We start from the raw sequence: 15091 nt of genomic DNA, 5'->3' as shown, positions 1-15091 counted from the left end.
TATGCCTCTACGACTTCTTCTGCAGTTTTTTCTTTCATATTCATTGTATTATTTAAGCATTAGGCATGAAGGCAGTTAACCATAGTGAACAACAAGTGTAAATTAGTAAGAAGTACTATGTATTTATGCAGAAATGCAGAACAAGTGTTCCGAAAGCCAGCTGGAAGCAAAGATCAGGCTCTGTCATTGGGAAATACATAGAGGGCAAGGTGCTGCCTAACAGGTAAGAACTTTTTTTCATGTGTTCCCTGTTTGAGTACAATGAGGCTTATAAAAAGATTATGTGGAATGTTTTCTTTCTGATACCTTTGGACTTTACAAAGCATGTATTTCTGAAGTGTGTCACTATAAGATTACTGTACTCTGTAAGAGATTTGGAAATAAAGGGACAATTTTTCATGTAAAACAAGTGTACTGTCTGCAAAAGCCAGAGACTTCCCCGTTGTGGATGAGTGTATGTTAGGAGGCACAGAGGTTTACCCATTACCCTGTGTTGATGTGGTACAATGACCTTGGTAATGCTCTGAAAGAGTATACATGCTCCCCTCTCATTGTAGAGGACAGCAGACCTGTTGTTAAGTATGGGCTGTAGAAACAGTAAAAACATGGAGGATTTAATTCTCAACTGCACAGCTGTACACCTGAAATCAACAGGAACAAGATGGTGATCTTGGTGAAACATTAGCATTTTTCCCTTGAGACAAGAGGAGCTGGAAAGACTAGTATTTCACTTTGAAATAGCAGCTGAGACAACGTCCTTGCAGGCATAGGGCCATGAACTGCAAGGAGGGAAAGATTTCAGAGAGTTAAGTAAGTTCAGTACTGAGAAGTGGAGCATAATTGTCAAAAGCAATTATGGCACAAAAATCACAAGAAAATTTAGGTGGGAAGGACATTGGTCTCTAGTCCAATCTCCAACAGGGGTAACTCCAGAACTAGATAAGGTTGCTGAGGGCCTTGTTCAGTTGAGGATTTTGAATATCTGGATGGAGGTCCTGTAGCCTCTTCAGGCACCTCTTCCCTTGCTGCACCAGTCTTATGAAGAAGGTTAGTTCCATGTATCATGTCAGCATTTCTTTTAGTGCAATTTTCATATGTAGTCGTTGTGCCCACCTGAGAAGACTATGGATCTATTTTATCTACTCCCCCCCTTCTGTTGAATCCCCGCTTAGCCTTTTTATCATCCGTATTAAACAAACCCATCTCCTTCCTACCTGCTAAAGAGAGAATTAAGTTATACATAGAAAGAGGTGGGGGTGGGGGGTATTTTGTCCTTCCAGAATAGGGGAGGAAGGGGAGGAGAGAAATTTACTTCACCTGTTCCACAAGGTTATAAATGAGGATAATCTTACGTTTTGCATTCTGGTTCAGATTTTCCCCAAAAGTTACTAGCTTTCCCCATGATACTTGTAATTATCGAGCACGCTATATATACACAGATTGTATGACGAGCTGACTTTCCAGTAGACATTAGACTGAATCTACTATGTCTTCTGTGAGTAGTAACAAACATGGGAGATTAAATTCAATTACACTAGAATAAATCAATAGGAATGTAGGTCCTATATATATTTGTGATGCACTTTTTTCTCTGTCTAGCCATTCATTTGAAGATGATGATGTTTTCAATAACTCAAAGAGAAGGAATTCTGCTGGACTGAATAGAATTCTCTCTGTGGAGCCTGATGCTGGAGCCACTGGAGAAATGTCTAAAGCATTGCATCTCCAAAGAATAATATCAATTGAGGAAGATCATCTGCCCCAGCTTCTTGACAGGCTGGTTGATAACCAGCTGAACAGATGGACTGGAGAAGATGAGAATACTTCTGAGATGGAAATGGATAAGAAAAATGCAGAACATTCAATGGAACACTCACTGTCATCTTCTAGAGAGCAGCCTGTAGGGAAGGAAACGCTGTCAAATGTAAGGGGGATAAGGGGACCTCACCTTGAGTATTTTGTGAGGTTCTGGGCCACACAATTTAAGAAGGATGTGCAGGTCCTTGACTACATCCAGAGGAGGGCAACAAAACTGGCGAAAGGGCTGGAGGTCATGTCCTGTAAGGAGCAGCTGAGGACTTTGGATTGGTCTAGTTTGGGGAAAAGGAGGCTGAGGCATGACCTCCTTGCTCTCTACAGCTCCTAGGGGAGGGGAAGTAGAGAGGGAGGTGATGATCTCTTCTCCCTGGGATCCAGTGATAGGACACATGAGAATGGTTCAAAGCTGTGTTGGAGAGGGTCAGACTTGATATTAGGAAACAATTATTTACTGCGAGGGTGGTCAGACACTGGAACAGGCTTCAGAGAGGTGGTCGATGTCCCACGCCTGTCGGTGTTTCAGAGGCATTTGGACAATGCCCTTAATACGCTTTAGCTTTTGATGAGCCCTGAAGTGGTCGGGCAGTTGGACTAGATGATCCTTGTAGGTCCCTCCCAACTGAAACTATTCTATTCTAAAGGACCTTGGAAAACATGAAATAGTGTTGAAAGGTGATGCATTATTCTTAGAATTTAAAATGATTTAGTTTTCTGGTATTAAGTTAAAGCATGACAAATTCAGCCATTGCATGAAGAGGGAGACAGAAATACACTGCAGATAGATGTTGAAGGTGCAAGAAGAGAAATTCACCCTGAATGGAGTATGTACGTAGACTTAGGTCTGAAAGACTTTAGGAAAAGTGACGTTAAGCATTATAACAGATGGCGCAAAAAGATCCACTGAAAGGTAGTGGTTGTCTAAAAAAAGAAGCAACTTTTTGTTGTGTTTTTTTAAAGTTGGAGGCTTTTTTTGCCAAAAAATGACATTGCTCATGTTCTGATACTTTTGAGTCAGCTTTGGTAGCTGTTACACTATCTGGGAAATAATTGGAGCAAATATCTTTACTTTTTAATTATTATTTGAGAAGACTTTTAATTAGCAAATTGAAATGCAGATGTATTTATTTTCAGCTCTAGCTTGCATGTGCACATTAACAATGAATTCACCATGCAGTAAGAATCCTTAAAACAATATGCTGGAAGGTACATTTCTTGGACTGTAAAGTTTGTCTTGCACTGCTGTTGCTTCAGAGCTAGCTGTGCTTGTTTTCTAATTTTAGCATCATTGTTAAGTGTTACTCATTTTTAGATTCTTGAAGCACATACTAAAAAGATTAAAGTATAGGAAAAATAGGTATGTTCGGTCATAATTATATAGTTCTTTCAGAAGAAGCAAGCATATCTTTAAAATTATGATAGAATTATGCCATGGTTACATAATAACTTCTAAGTGGTACATTTTATTAAAAAGTCTAGGGCACAGAACAGAGCTTCATCCTTTCAAATTATTTAATATATTGCATCCTTTTTGCTTGCTATATGACTTATTTTGTATCACATTTTTGAAGTGTGCTGTCATTGGACTTCAGGACAGCAAAAGCCAGGTCGTCCATCAGGTCCATCTAGGAAAAACCTATCCTGCCTGCTCTGTTTTGGCAGCCATGCCCCTTGCAAGCATATCCTCTCAGCTGAGTAGGAACTGGGCATTCCCTCAGGTCTTGTTTCTTACAATTATTTTTTTCTCCCCTCAAAACAGTTGAGAACAAGCAGGGAGGGGAGAGAACAAATCATAAAATGTCTCCTGTCTAGTTGAAAACATTTTATTTTTTTTTTCCAGTTTCTAAAGAAACATTGTGAGGGTAAATAAGAAGTTAAGTTCCAAGGTCACTTAGAACTGGGAATTCAATTCAATTTTTTTCCCCTATGAAATTTCAGTGCCTTAGCCCAGCCCTCAGTTTGGGTTGGGTTTTGGCTTGTTTTTTAAAGTTTAGTTTACAAAAAACACAGCAGAATGCTTCTTTCTGATAAACTCTGTTGTCCATGTGGCACTGGAGGATGTGCATGGGCCTCTGTGGGTCCTCTTGGTCTGCTGACTAGGCCTGCCAACAGCCGTCCAACTGATGGCATTCCATTGCTTAGGGCAGCCTCTAGGCTATCTAAGTGTCTGACCACTGCCATTCGTGTGAGTAGTGCCTCATCTCCTTCCGTGCACCAGCTGGAGTCTGAATTTCTCATGCGGCTTTGTGCTTCCTACATGATGGCTCTTGGGGTCACCACGGTTTGACTATGAGATTTAGACGTCAGAAATGATCTTGTTCCATACAGTGCTTGCACGCAGATTCCCTGTCCTGACAGCATGCCAGGGCTGGGAGGGGTGGTATTCAATTAGGAAGTGTTTTTCAGGGAAACTCTGCGTGTAATCCTCAACTGGAGCTGCAGAAAATTTCAGTAAAAGAGCTCTGTGCTTGCTGCATCATGAGTTAGGAGGTGTGAGTTTCAGGGCCATATATCAACTAGACTGTCTTCTCCAGCCACTCCTTCTCTCCCTTCATGCTTTGCTGCTCAAAGGATCTGCAGCGTAAAGGAGTGTAGGATCTAGAAATACTCGTGCAATGATTCCATGGAGTTGTTACATATGTAGCTCAGATATGAAGTCTTGTCTTTGTTTTGCGCTAGGAAGATGAAGGATCTGGGACAACCTGTATTTTTCAATTCTTTGCCATTTGCGTTCATGTAGTCTACATGGCTTTGTATTCCTGCATTCCATGGTCTCATTGCTTACTATACTGAACTCGGGCTCCTAGCTGCTGCCATTAAGCCTTTCTGATCACCATGGATGCACAGTCATTTAGCTGCTAATGCATCTTGTAGGCAAGTAGAACCAACATACATTTTTTTCTCCTTTTAGAAATGAAAAGGTCCATGTCCATCCTATCCTATGGCAGGGTGACTTCTGAAAGTGTCTGAGAATTTGCAGCAGTATGTGAGGCCAGCAACTGTTTTTTTTATCTGGGACTTAAATATTCTACCTGACTGTTATCTGAGTGGCTATGAAGGTGAAGCTGCAGTTAGCATGAGCAGAAATGTGATTGGGAAAACCCCTGAAAGAACCATAATGGAAATTAAAGCAAGAGTTTTCCATCCAAAACCTTTGCCTGAGATGCAGTTCCTCTCCCCTCGGTTCTTTCAGTATGGAATATGAACCACTATGACTATATCTGCCATCTTCCACATGTGTGTTAAATTGCACAAAAGCTAGGTGTATTACTTGACCTGGCTACTGTTTATATGGAGGCTGCTTGAAAGACACATCTAGGGAAGACTTTTTCAGACTGCATTGTAAACTAAAGTAAATTTACATCCCACTGCTATTCCATTTTTCCATCAGTGCTTTGTTGAACCAGACAGAAGTAGCTCATCCCTTAGTATAGTGTTCAAATGAATGAAGTTTGATTAAGGTTATTTTCAGAAGTTGACTTGATACATCTCAATGAAAAATAACTGCCTATTATGTTGGGAGTTGAGCTGAAGGCCTCAGGTGTCTGAGTCTTAGTGCTACAGAGGGGTGTGTATAACCACCAGGGACAAGGTATTTCAGGTCATGTTAGTCCGTATATATGTAGTTATTGTTCTCAGAAGCATTGTGAAAATGGTACCAAGCTTATGATTGTATGCTAACCTGTTTGATTTCCCAGAGCACAGAGACTAATAAAATGGGAATGTTTTTAATCAGAACTGATAATGTGCTTTATATAGGTGTATGTATATTACTAGCAACCTATAGTTGCAGTGGAGTTTGGGATTTTAATAGAAAAGGATAAGTGAACAATGAGATAAGAAATTTCTGTATAATTGTAATGGGTTATTAGCGCAGCTCATGAGAAATGCACGTATTTTTGTCCCCAAAATTTACAGCAGTGAATAATTTATTTTCTTTTTTTCATACTAAGGAAGACAGCAGCTTAAGTTTGTATTTATTCTTGTTCCCCATCAAGTACAGCTCTGTATTGTTTCTGCTTCTTTCTGTAAGATTTCAGTATAGTTGTAGAAAACATTTGCAAGGCCAGGCTTCAGTGTCTCATTCAAAGGACTGTTGGGCAGTGAGTTCAGCTTCTTGAAGTCAGCAGTCTGGGAAATTCTGTACCTCAAATGGGTCTTGTCTTCCCTCCCCTGCCCTCCTTTCCTGTCCCTCCTCACAATCTCCACCAACAAACTAATGGTGGGAGTTTCATGAGTTTTGATTTGCAGGGATGAACATAAACTGTTAATGAACATAAACTGTTTTGTTTTGGCAATTCCATGTATTTTTCAATGCAGTGTCACATCATGGTTCATATTCAGTATACTTCCAGTTCTCAGTCTAAATCACTTCAAATGATGTGGAAAGATGCATGACAATATCTGAAATGCCGAGTTATTTTAAGAAACAGAATGTTGCTTTATGAGTAATGGAGAAACACGGCAGGATAAAATTTCTTCTTTTTCTTGTCTCAGTTAGCCTTCAAGAAAAGGCAAATTGGAGAGACAGTAGGACAGTTGGATACTAATGTTTGCTCTTACTTGAAGGAAGAGGGAATAAACTCTGTCCCAGACCGCTTATTCAAGATTATTTTTGTGGGCAATTCGAGTGTTGGAAAGACTTCATTCTTAAGGCGATTTTGTGAAGATCGTTTTTTCCCAAGCACAGCTGCTACTGTAGGTAAGTTTAAGAAACATGATTATTATTATTATTATTGTTCCAAAATTACTTAGCAGCTTCTACTGAGATCAGGCCCTGTGTTATAAAACAGATGTTGCACAAGTAGACATGCAAAGTGAGTTCTCCTAAACTGGGAAGCAGATAATTGATGGAGGGGTTTCAGGATAGATTCTGTACTGAAATCCTGGCAGCGCTGAAATAAATCAGAAAAATCCTGTTGATTTCAGTGAAGCTAGAATTTCCTCATAGATCTCATTTTCTGAAACTGATATATTATCCTCTGGACTGTGCTGTACTAACCTTCCCAGCTCTGTATCCCATCTCTATCCCTCTAAGTAATCTGGTTTTGTTTTAAAGAGAAAGTAGAGCATCTGACTTACATTAGAAGAAGATTTAGCATTATACTAAGCACCAAAGAAAAAAGTTGAACTAGTGTTTTGAAAGCCAAACATTTCAAAGCCTACATTGTACTTACATTGCCTGATACTGTAAACCAAGCTTTCAGAAGTCAGACACATAATCAAGGTACAAAACTTAAAATATAGGTTATTGCAGTGCCTCTGAGTTACTGTAAACGACCAACTTCATTATAGTTAGTGTGTATTTAGGCCTTACTTATTCTGCAGCATATATGAAATAAAACTTGTTCACAATAAAAGGTATTTAAATTAATGGACTTGTCTTACATTTGTGACATTCATGTAAGCTGTAGGTACCTTGACTTGGAGGGTAAAGACACCTGAGTTTAAATTTCTACTGGTATGTTGAGAGTCTAAGCTCACATCAGTCAGAAAGATCTAAGATCTTAGCACAGGGATTTAAATTAAAGCTGGCACTGTAAGGTGGTCTTCAGCTCTGCTCTGGGAGAGAGCAAGTCTCCTGGGTGTCCTGTCAGGGTGAAACAGGCACTTGAGTACCAAATAGTATCTCAGATAGCACTAGGCATCTGTGAGCAAACAGTTGAATTCTACCCCACCATCTTCTCCAAATCAGTCCAGTCAGAGGAGCCTATGGACCAATTAATCTGACCCTTGATGCCTACTTCAGGGTGAGCTTAATAATTTCCTAGAATCTTAGTTCTTCATTGACTAGATTTTCATTAACTGTAATGGGAACTTAGACGCCTATGCAATTGTCTACTTTTAAGAGTCTGGTGCCACAACCTATCATTGTTGTCCTGTCAATGGCTGATAGGCTTCTCTTGACTCTGGGGTCTTACACAGCGTGTGCAGTTGCCTGGAGCTTCCAGAGGAAAAGCACAGGAATGTGTCTCGCCTCTTTATCTTTTGGCTGGTCTTCCAGTGTTCTTGCAAACACAATGGCAAGAAAGTATTTGTCATAGCTTTGATTTAGTGTTCACATCAATGATTTTCACAGGTGTAGACTATGGCTGGCAAGATACAGACAGTTGAAAAGTCAAGTGAACAACCTGGAGAAGATTATTCTCATTGAATTTCTGTAGAGTAGCTCAAATTTCTTCCCTTGATATATAAGCAATATATATATTCCCCACCCAGATTTCTTAATTGCCTATTGAAGGAGTGTGGGCTTGGATGCTGCTTCATTTAATGCCAGAGGTAAAAATCCCATTGATGTGGAAAATGGCCCCAAAGAAATTGTTGATGATACTGAGATCCCTTCCAACCTAATTATTCTGTGATTCTACAGTATAGCATGATACAAGAAAGTGCAGGTTGTAATTAGGAAGAGGCAGTGAATGATTAATATTTAAGACTCTAATTATTGTTACAAATATCCAGAAGATACTTACATCATCGCAGGTTAGGGGAATTGGGAGAGGATTAATTTAAAAGTTTAGATAAATTATTTTTTTCTCACTTCCATTTAGCTACATAATAATTAGGTGACTAATCTAATTCTGATTCAGCTTGTCTTTCATATTCTGAAGAGGGGAGGAGGTTCTCCATGTATTCAGTCCATCTATCTTCAGCATTTGTCCTAGGTCCCACTGTCCCCTTAGTGTGCTGCCTTGTGTTTTTCCACTGACTGTAGAAGGTGCCTATGTGGCTAGCTCAGCCTAGACCACGGGTTATACGGCATGAACTCCAAGCTAAATGGCTTAGACTGCTGTGGGCTGTCAAATAGACCCTTGGCTCATGTACCCTCATTTGGAAAGTTACTTATCTTACAGCTTTTAAAAAATGAACTACTCTGTTAATGTTCAGTATTTTATCGCTGAAGAACTTCTGGCAAATAAAAGCTCTTATCATTCTCTGATAGACATAATGTAGTACCTATCTTGTTACCTTTCTGGAATTGTTGCTGTTTGCTGGATCAGGTTTTCAAAAATCAAACTGAGCGTATAAAGAGCCAACCTACCTTGTGTTTCTGTTGTAGGTGTGGATTACAGTGTGAAAACCGTCAGAGTAGATAATACCCAGGTAGCCCTGCAACTGTGGGACACTGCTGGCCAGGAACGGTGAGAAACATTGTTGTGGTTTAACCCTGGTAGTTAGCTGAGCACCACACAACTGCTCGCTTACTCCCCCATCCCACTGGAAAATCAGAAGGCTGAAAGTGAGAAAATGTATTGGTTGAAATAAAGACAGTTTAATAATTAAAACAAAAACCCAAAACCACCACCATTTAAAAAAAAAAAAAAAAAGAGAAAAGAAACAAGCCCAAGAAAAAAAAAGTCATGCAAAAAAGCCCAGTTATGTACCACCACTTACTACCAACCCATCAATGCCCAGCCATCCCCTGAGCAGCTGCAGCCTCAGCCAACATCCTCCTTCCCTGCCTCACTTTTATTGCTGAGCACAGTGTCGTACCGGGTGGAATATCCATTTGGTCAGTTGGGGTCACTGTCCCAGGTGTGTTCCCCTCCCATTTCACTGGTGGGGCAGTCTGAGAAGCGGAAATGGCCTTGACACTGTGTAAACACTGTTGAGCAGTAACTGAAATGGCATGTTACTATCACTCTTTTCATCACAGATCCAAAACATAGCCCCATACAAGCTGGTATGCTTGAATTTAACTCTATCCCAGCCAAAACCAGCACACATTGTAAGATTCTGCTTTGAATCGTCTGTTTAGTAGGCATGGGACCTAATCCTGCTTCTTGGGAGAGGAACAAATATAGGAGTATTCCTTATAGAGCCAGTGAATTCACAGTTTAGATCCTTCCCTGGCAGCAATAATGTGCTGATTTGCTGCTAAGTTTCCATTGAAAAACTGCCAATCTGTAAAAGAGATTCTTATTAAACTCTTAAAAGTTTAGTATCACACAATTTCTTTAGGAGGAAGGCTGATGTTAAAATGTACCTAGAATAGAAAATGCCTTAATATTTTAAAAAGGGCTTTTTTCACCAAAACAATTCCATTGCAGTTGAACTCGTGAGGTTTTTTTGTAAGTTTTCAGTGGTAACTTCCTTCCCTATCTCCTCACCTGTGGTGTAGTTTTCTATTACTAAAAACAAGGATTATAATGATGATCAACATTTTCTACAAGAAGCTTGGGTAAACAGCCCCAAACAGAAATCTAGCTACCTAGGCAGAGCACTTTCTGAGGGAAAATTTCTGCCCCAAGCTTAAAAGAGGATGGGAGAATGTGAGATCCACAGCTAATTATCCAGACTAGTCTAGAATCAATTGAAGAAGGTAAAGAGAAGTTTTCCAAACACTTTCTTTTGAAAAATAGTTTTTTGCCAAGTTGATTTGCTGTTGCAGTAATTTGTGGTAGTAGTATCCTCCATGAATCTTCTGCTGAATGTGAAAAGGGGTCTTGAGGGTTCAGGAAGAATGGGATTGCCTACCACAGTTCATAATAAGCCTCACCTCTCAACAGGATCTGCAGTGAAGATCAGTATGACAGCTTCTTTGTCTAGTAAATGGAATTTTAGAATACGCTTGTAAACCAAATTAACAGGGGTTTAACCCTTACTAAGACTAGATGATGAAAATAAACTGTATGGCAACATCTTCCTTTGGGGGGAGGGGGAGTTGTGGGGAGTGGGGTACTATAAAATTCTACTTATATTGACAGATTGCTACTTCTGTTGAAGAGAGCTATAAACAGGTTCTCTACTTGTAGGTACCGAAGTATTACCAAGCAGTTTTTCAGAAAAGCCGATGGTGTCATTGTGATGTATGATATAACAGCAAGAGACACATTCACAGCTGTCAAGCAGTGGCTGATAAGCATCGAGGTAACATGACATAACTTGAAATCTAAACTGGTGTCGTTATTCTGTATCTTTTTCTGGAGGCGGGAGAGGCATTAGCAGGGCAAAGCGCAGAGAGCAGCATGTTTCTTGTGTTGTCACAATTACATTTTTTATTAATGACTTTGGTCTGCGCAGTTACCAGTAAAGCTGTTTTTAGAATTTCCATGTCTATGAAAATAATGACAGTTCCAGACTTGTAAGGACTTAAAATGAGTAGTAGGGAAGTCCAGGATGGAGTCCTTTGATTTCTCATAAAGACTGATGACTCTCATTGGATTGCCACTAGCACTGGGAGGTGTTTTGGATCGGTGATGATGGTCTGATGATCACTGATCATCACTAGCAATTTGACAACCAAGTATGTAGCTTAGAGGAAGTTGACTGTTATGAACAAAAGCCATAAACTTAAAAGTATAGTATCTATATTAGTGCCATAAAACTGTTTCATGATAGACAGTTCAGTTTCCTGGAGATTGTCCTTTCAACCACATGAAAGCAAAATCATAGCCCATGCCACCGAGTGGCTTCAGTTAATTAAAAATGCTCTTTTTTTTCTTTTGGTATATCTCTGTTGCGCATAGACAACATGTTGAGACTGCAAGCAGCTGAATTTGCTTGTGGCAAAAAAACAAACAAAAAAGCCCCCTGCAGCTGCTGCTATAAAGGACAGAGTTGCTAGAGAGAAGAAAGTATGACTTCCTATTTGTTCGCTATTGCAGAGTATTGTTGCTGAAAAAGTAGGGGACGAATTGGTACGTGAAGATCATTTAGTCTGGGTTTATTGGGCATGTGTTCTAGTATAGTACACTGTTTTCTGTAGTGGGCAGTGGGTGACTGTAAGTTGAAATTTAGGAATTTCACCTAGGACTCACTGATTCAAATATTTCCAAACAGTTATTCCTCACCTGAGTAGCTTTACTGAAGTAGTAGTAGCATGCATTTTGTAAGAAAAGGCCTTTATTAAATATATGATCTTAACAAATCAGTGATTGTTGTAATTCAGGATTGTAAATGCTAGAGAATTCCAGGTTTTGATCCAGAAAAATCGAATATTATGGTCAAAATCTGTAATAGTTGACTCATCATTACTAACTAATTTTGTATGCTACAAACTATTGTTAGGTTGAAGGCTTACAGATGAGTGCATTTACTGCTGCAGCATTCAGCCCACTTATCGACGTACTCATTGTGATAATTCTAATCATTTTCAGAATGAATTTTGATTCGTGCATATTCTATGTATTTTTGGGGGCCTATTCTGTATATCTCTTCGCTACTTTATGTAATTTATTTGGCATAATTGTACCCAGATGTCATTATTTTCCTGTTAATGTAATTAGAAAAGCAGTGGCTATAAACACGTAATGTCAGAGCCTGTGTAGTGTGGTAGTTGCCTCTCTCCCATTTTAGTATAAAGTCTAATGAATTTTTGTGCTATTATTAAAAAGTGCCACATGAGTGCAATCTCTAGCATTCTGTATTTTTATGCCTTTTATCCATCTTTAATTCCTGACATGTTTGTAAGTAAAGTGGCACGTACCTGGCTCATGTGTGATGTCTCAAATATCTTGTTGCAGTGTGACATTTGTTATTTTGTATCCTCTTGATCTGTGATTTTTTTATTTTTTTTTTTAAAGACAATGCCTCAGTTGGTATTTATTCTTTGTTCTGCAGGAGGCAACTGGGGAGAATGTACCTGTGCTTTTGTTGGGTAATAAAACTGATAATGAAACAGAACGTGAGGTCCCTATGGGAATGGGAGAGCTTCTTGCTAAGGTACTATACTTGGAGGGGAACCCCTTACAAAACTTGAAGGGGAAGATTTTAAAATGGAATCTCAGTGTGTCTAAATTCATAGAAACACAGTTGATTTTGATCAGACAAGTATTTTTTAGGATTAGGAACCTTTTCATCGTTTCAGCTCTTGGTAATGTAAGTGCTGATAATTTTAGTAGTTATTAAACTGTGTAGATTAAAAAAACCAAAATGTGAGCGATGCAGAAAATCTTTAAGAATTCACTCTCATTGTCTCCCTCCTCTCTTTCTCCCCTCCTCTGTCTCTTTTTCTTTGTTCTCTCTTTCTCTCTATTTTTTTCCTCCCTTCCCTTTCTCTTTTTTTCTCTTCTCTGTGGAGGGATTCTTAACAGAGAGATAATTTGGGAACCTTTCCCCCCTCCTACCTCCTGTAAAACCACAGAAGACCATCTGTTACTCCTATGGTAGGAGTAGAAAACATGTTTACTTTTAGTAACTTCCCATCAAGGAGATAAAATAAGTAGAGTTCGCAGTCTGCATCTACCCGAGCACTGGTGACCCATGGGCCATAATTTAAGCGTTATGAGACTGCAGATAGCAGATACTTGTTCGTATTCCTCTGTACCATGCCCATCATCTTTTCTTTTGAATCTTGCTATACAATGCATATAGTTTGAACACCAGTGCCTCCACAATATTCTTTTATTTAGAAATGTCATCCCAATATTTTGGGGAAATTAATTGAGTTGATAGGAATTTACCTAAATTAAACAATGTGCTGCATTTCACATATGTCCTTGTTTCTCCTTTGAAAACAGATTTACAGCTCTGCTTGCTGGTAACTAAGAGGGATATTTTCAAAACTTGAAATGCAGCTGAATTGTTCCTGTTTTATAGGAAAGACTGGTGCTGGGAACCTCTCTCTGACTAAAAGAATTAGGGTCAGATCTCTTTTTATCATATGTTGATTATTCATACAGCCTTTATAAGCATACCTCCATATTCAGGTTTGTGTCCATTATTTTGATTTTATAGGGGAGGATATCAGCCTTGAACATCAACCCTCAAAGGTTCTCCTTTTAGGAAATCTGCTTTATTTTCTTGTATGAGTGGAAATGCAGGTGGTTTTGAGATGGCAGAGGCCAGGAGGGACTCCCGAGTGTAACATTGAATCCTTCTGTGAAAAAACAAATGACGCATAAATGCTAAATGGACAGAGTAGGTGTCTTACATGTCATTTAGCTCTTTAAAAAATTGTACTAGTAAAACAAAGATGAATCATTCTAATATATAGAACTCACAGCCCACCAGGCCATTAATTCTAACATGTCATGCAAGAAAATAAAATGTTTTGCATAAGTAAAACAAAGAAAGTTGTCAAATTAAAGATGGTTATAATCGAATGAATGGATCTGAATGACTCATTTGAATGTTTGAATGTGCTGCCTGAGGTAGCTAAGGGAAGGAATGATTAATGACAATGGATTAGTTGAAAAGCAGCGTAGATATAATTAAATTATAACAATGTGCTTGCCGAGCTAATAATAACAACCATGAATTTTAATGAAATATTAATTCTTGCTAAATAGCCATGTAATTCCTGTGAAACCACATACCGCTGTCTCTATTAGTAAATGCAGTTTAGTTACTTATTTTGTGAATAATCCCACTAATTATTCACAAATGATCCAAAATACATGGAACTAGATGATAAGATGATACAAATATGTATAGCCCTATTTGGTGAAAACAACCATGAACCTGTCTTGTGCAGACAAAGAACCAGATTAGCCCATTGACCCCGAAGTCCAACAGTTTTTATGGACTGTTCAAAGTCTCGCAGGATGGGATCATTTTTACCTAGTTTTTTCTATAGTCAGAAGAATGCGTTTCCAGAGAGCATTCTTTTCCAACCTAAATGGTTCTGTGATTCCAGCCCAGCTGTGTTAAGTCTTGCTTTGCTTCAGTCCCACATTTTACAAGTTGGTGTACTACAAATTCGGTCAGACACCCAAGAGCTCCCATTATAATGCATGTGTCACAAACTTCTTTGCAAGGCAGGCAGCACAGTTCATTATTAAAAGGAAGAATGAATGGCAGCCTGAAGGGAGTCCTTCCAATTCCTTGTCATTGGAGAAGGCTGGTAGTTGCAGTGAGTGTGATACCCTGGGAAAGGGGGAACAGAAAGAGAACAAGGGTGATGGATGGCATCATAGGGAACAGCAAGACTATGATGAATGTGATCTGTAGTTGGATGAGTTAAAGTGTAAACATGAGGATGGTAAGGAGAACTTTGCAGGAAGAAACGGCAGACACAAATCAAAATGTTCACATGCAATACAAGATGACCTGATGGAAAATATCTAAAACTCTCTGGATAGAGCTATTGGGAATATAATGAAAAAGAGAGAGAGAAAGAAAAAATAGTATATAATTTAGAAAGACAAATACATTTTACTTTTTTAGAAGAGGACCCAGAAGGAAAACTCTGTTTAACAAATTTCTGTTTAGCTTAGCTTGGTCCTGTGATCAAGAGTTCATATGAACACAACAACAATACAGAGTATTCAGACCATATTATGACTATCCAGGAGCAAATAGAAAAATGTTCTATTTTAGTGAATTAGTGTTA

The 15091-nt window shown here is 39.0% G+C and overlaps 1 protein-coding gene across 2 annotated transcripts in view; it reads left to right on the top strand.

The window, feature by feature from the left end:
• CRACR2A (calcium release activated channel regulator 2A) overlaps positions 1-15091 on the top strand; it is a 60631-nt gene that overhangs the window by 41679 nt on the left and 3861 nt on the right. Inside the window, exons 11-16 of one of the 2 annotated variants that reach the window (XM_040596474.1) lie at positions 132-223; positions 1600-1924; positions 6385-6517; positions 8876-8957; positions 10572-10686; positions 12379-12480. In XM_040596474.1, coding sequence (XP_040452408.1) covers positions 132-223; positions 1600-1924; positions 6385-6517; positions 8876-8957; positions 10572-10686; positions 12379-12480 — 849 coding nt within the window. Of the gene's footprint in view, positions 1-131; positions 224-1599; positions 1925-6312; positions 6518-8875; positions 8958-10571; positions 10687-12378; positions 12481-15091 lie in introns of both variants that reach the window. The other variant, XM_040596473.1, reaches the window with a different exon arrangement.

The sequence above is a fragment of the Falco naumanni genome, chromosome 5 (genome assembly GCF_017639655.2).
Source record: "Falco naumanni isolate bFalNau1 chromosome 5, bFalNau1.pat, whole genome shotgun sequence".
NCBI classification, from domain to species: domain Eukaryota; kingdom Metazoa; phylum Chordata; class Aves; order Falconiformes; family Falconidae; genus Falco; species Falco naumanni.
This window is presented reverse-complemented; position numbering and strand designations above follow the sequence as displayed.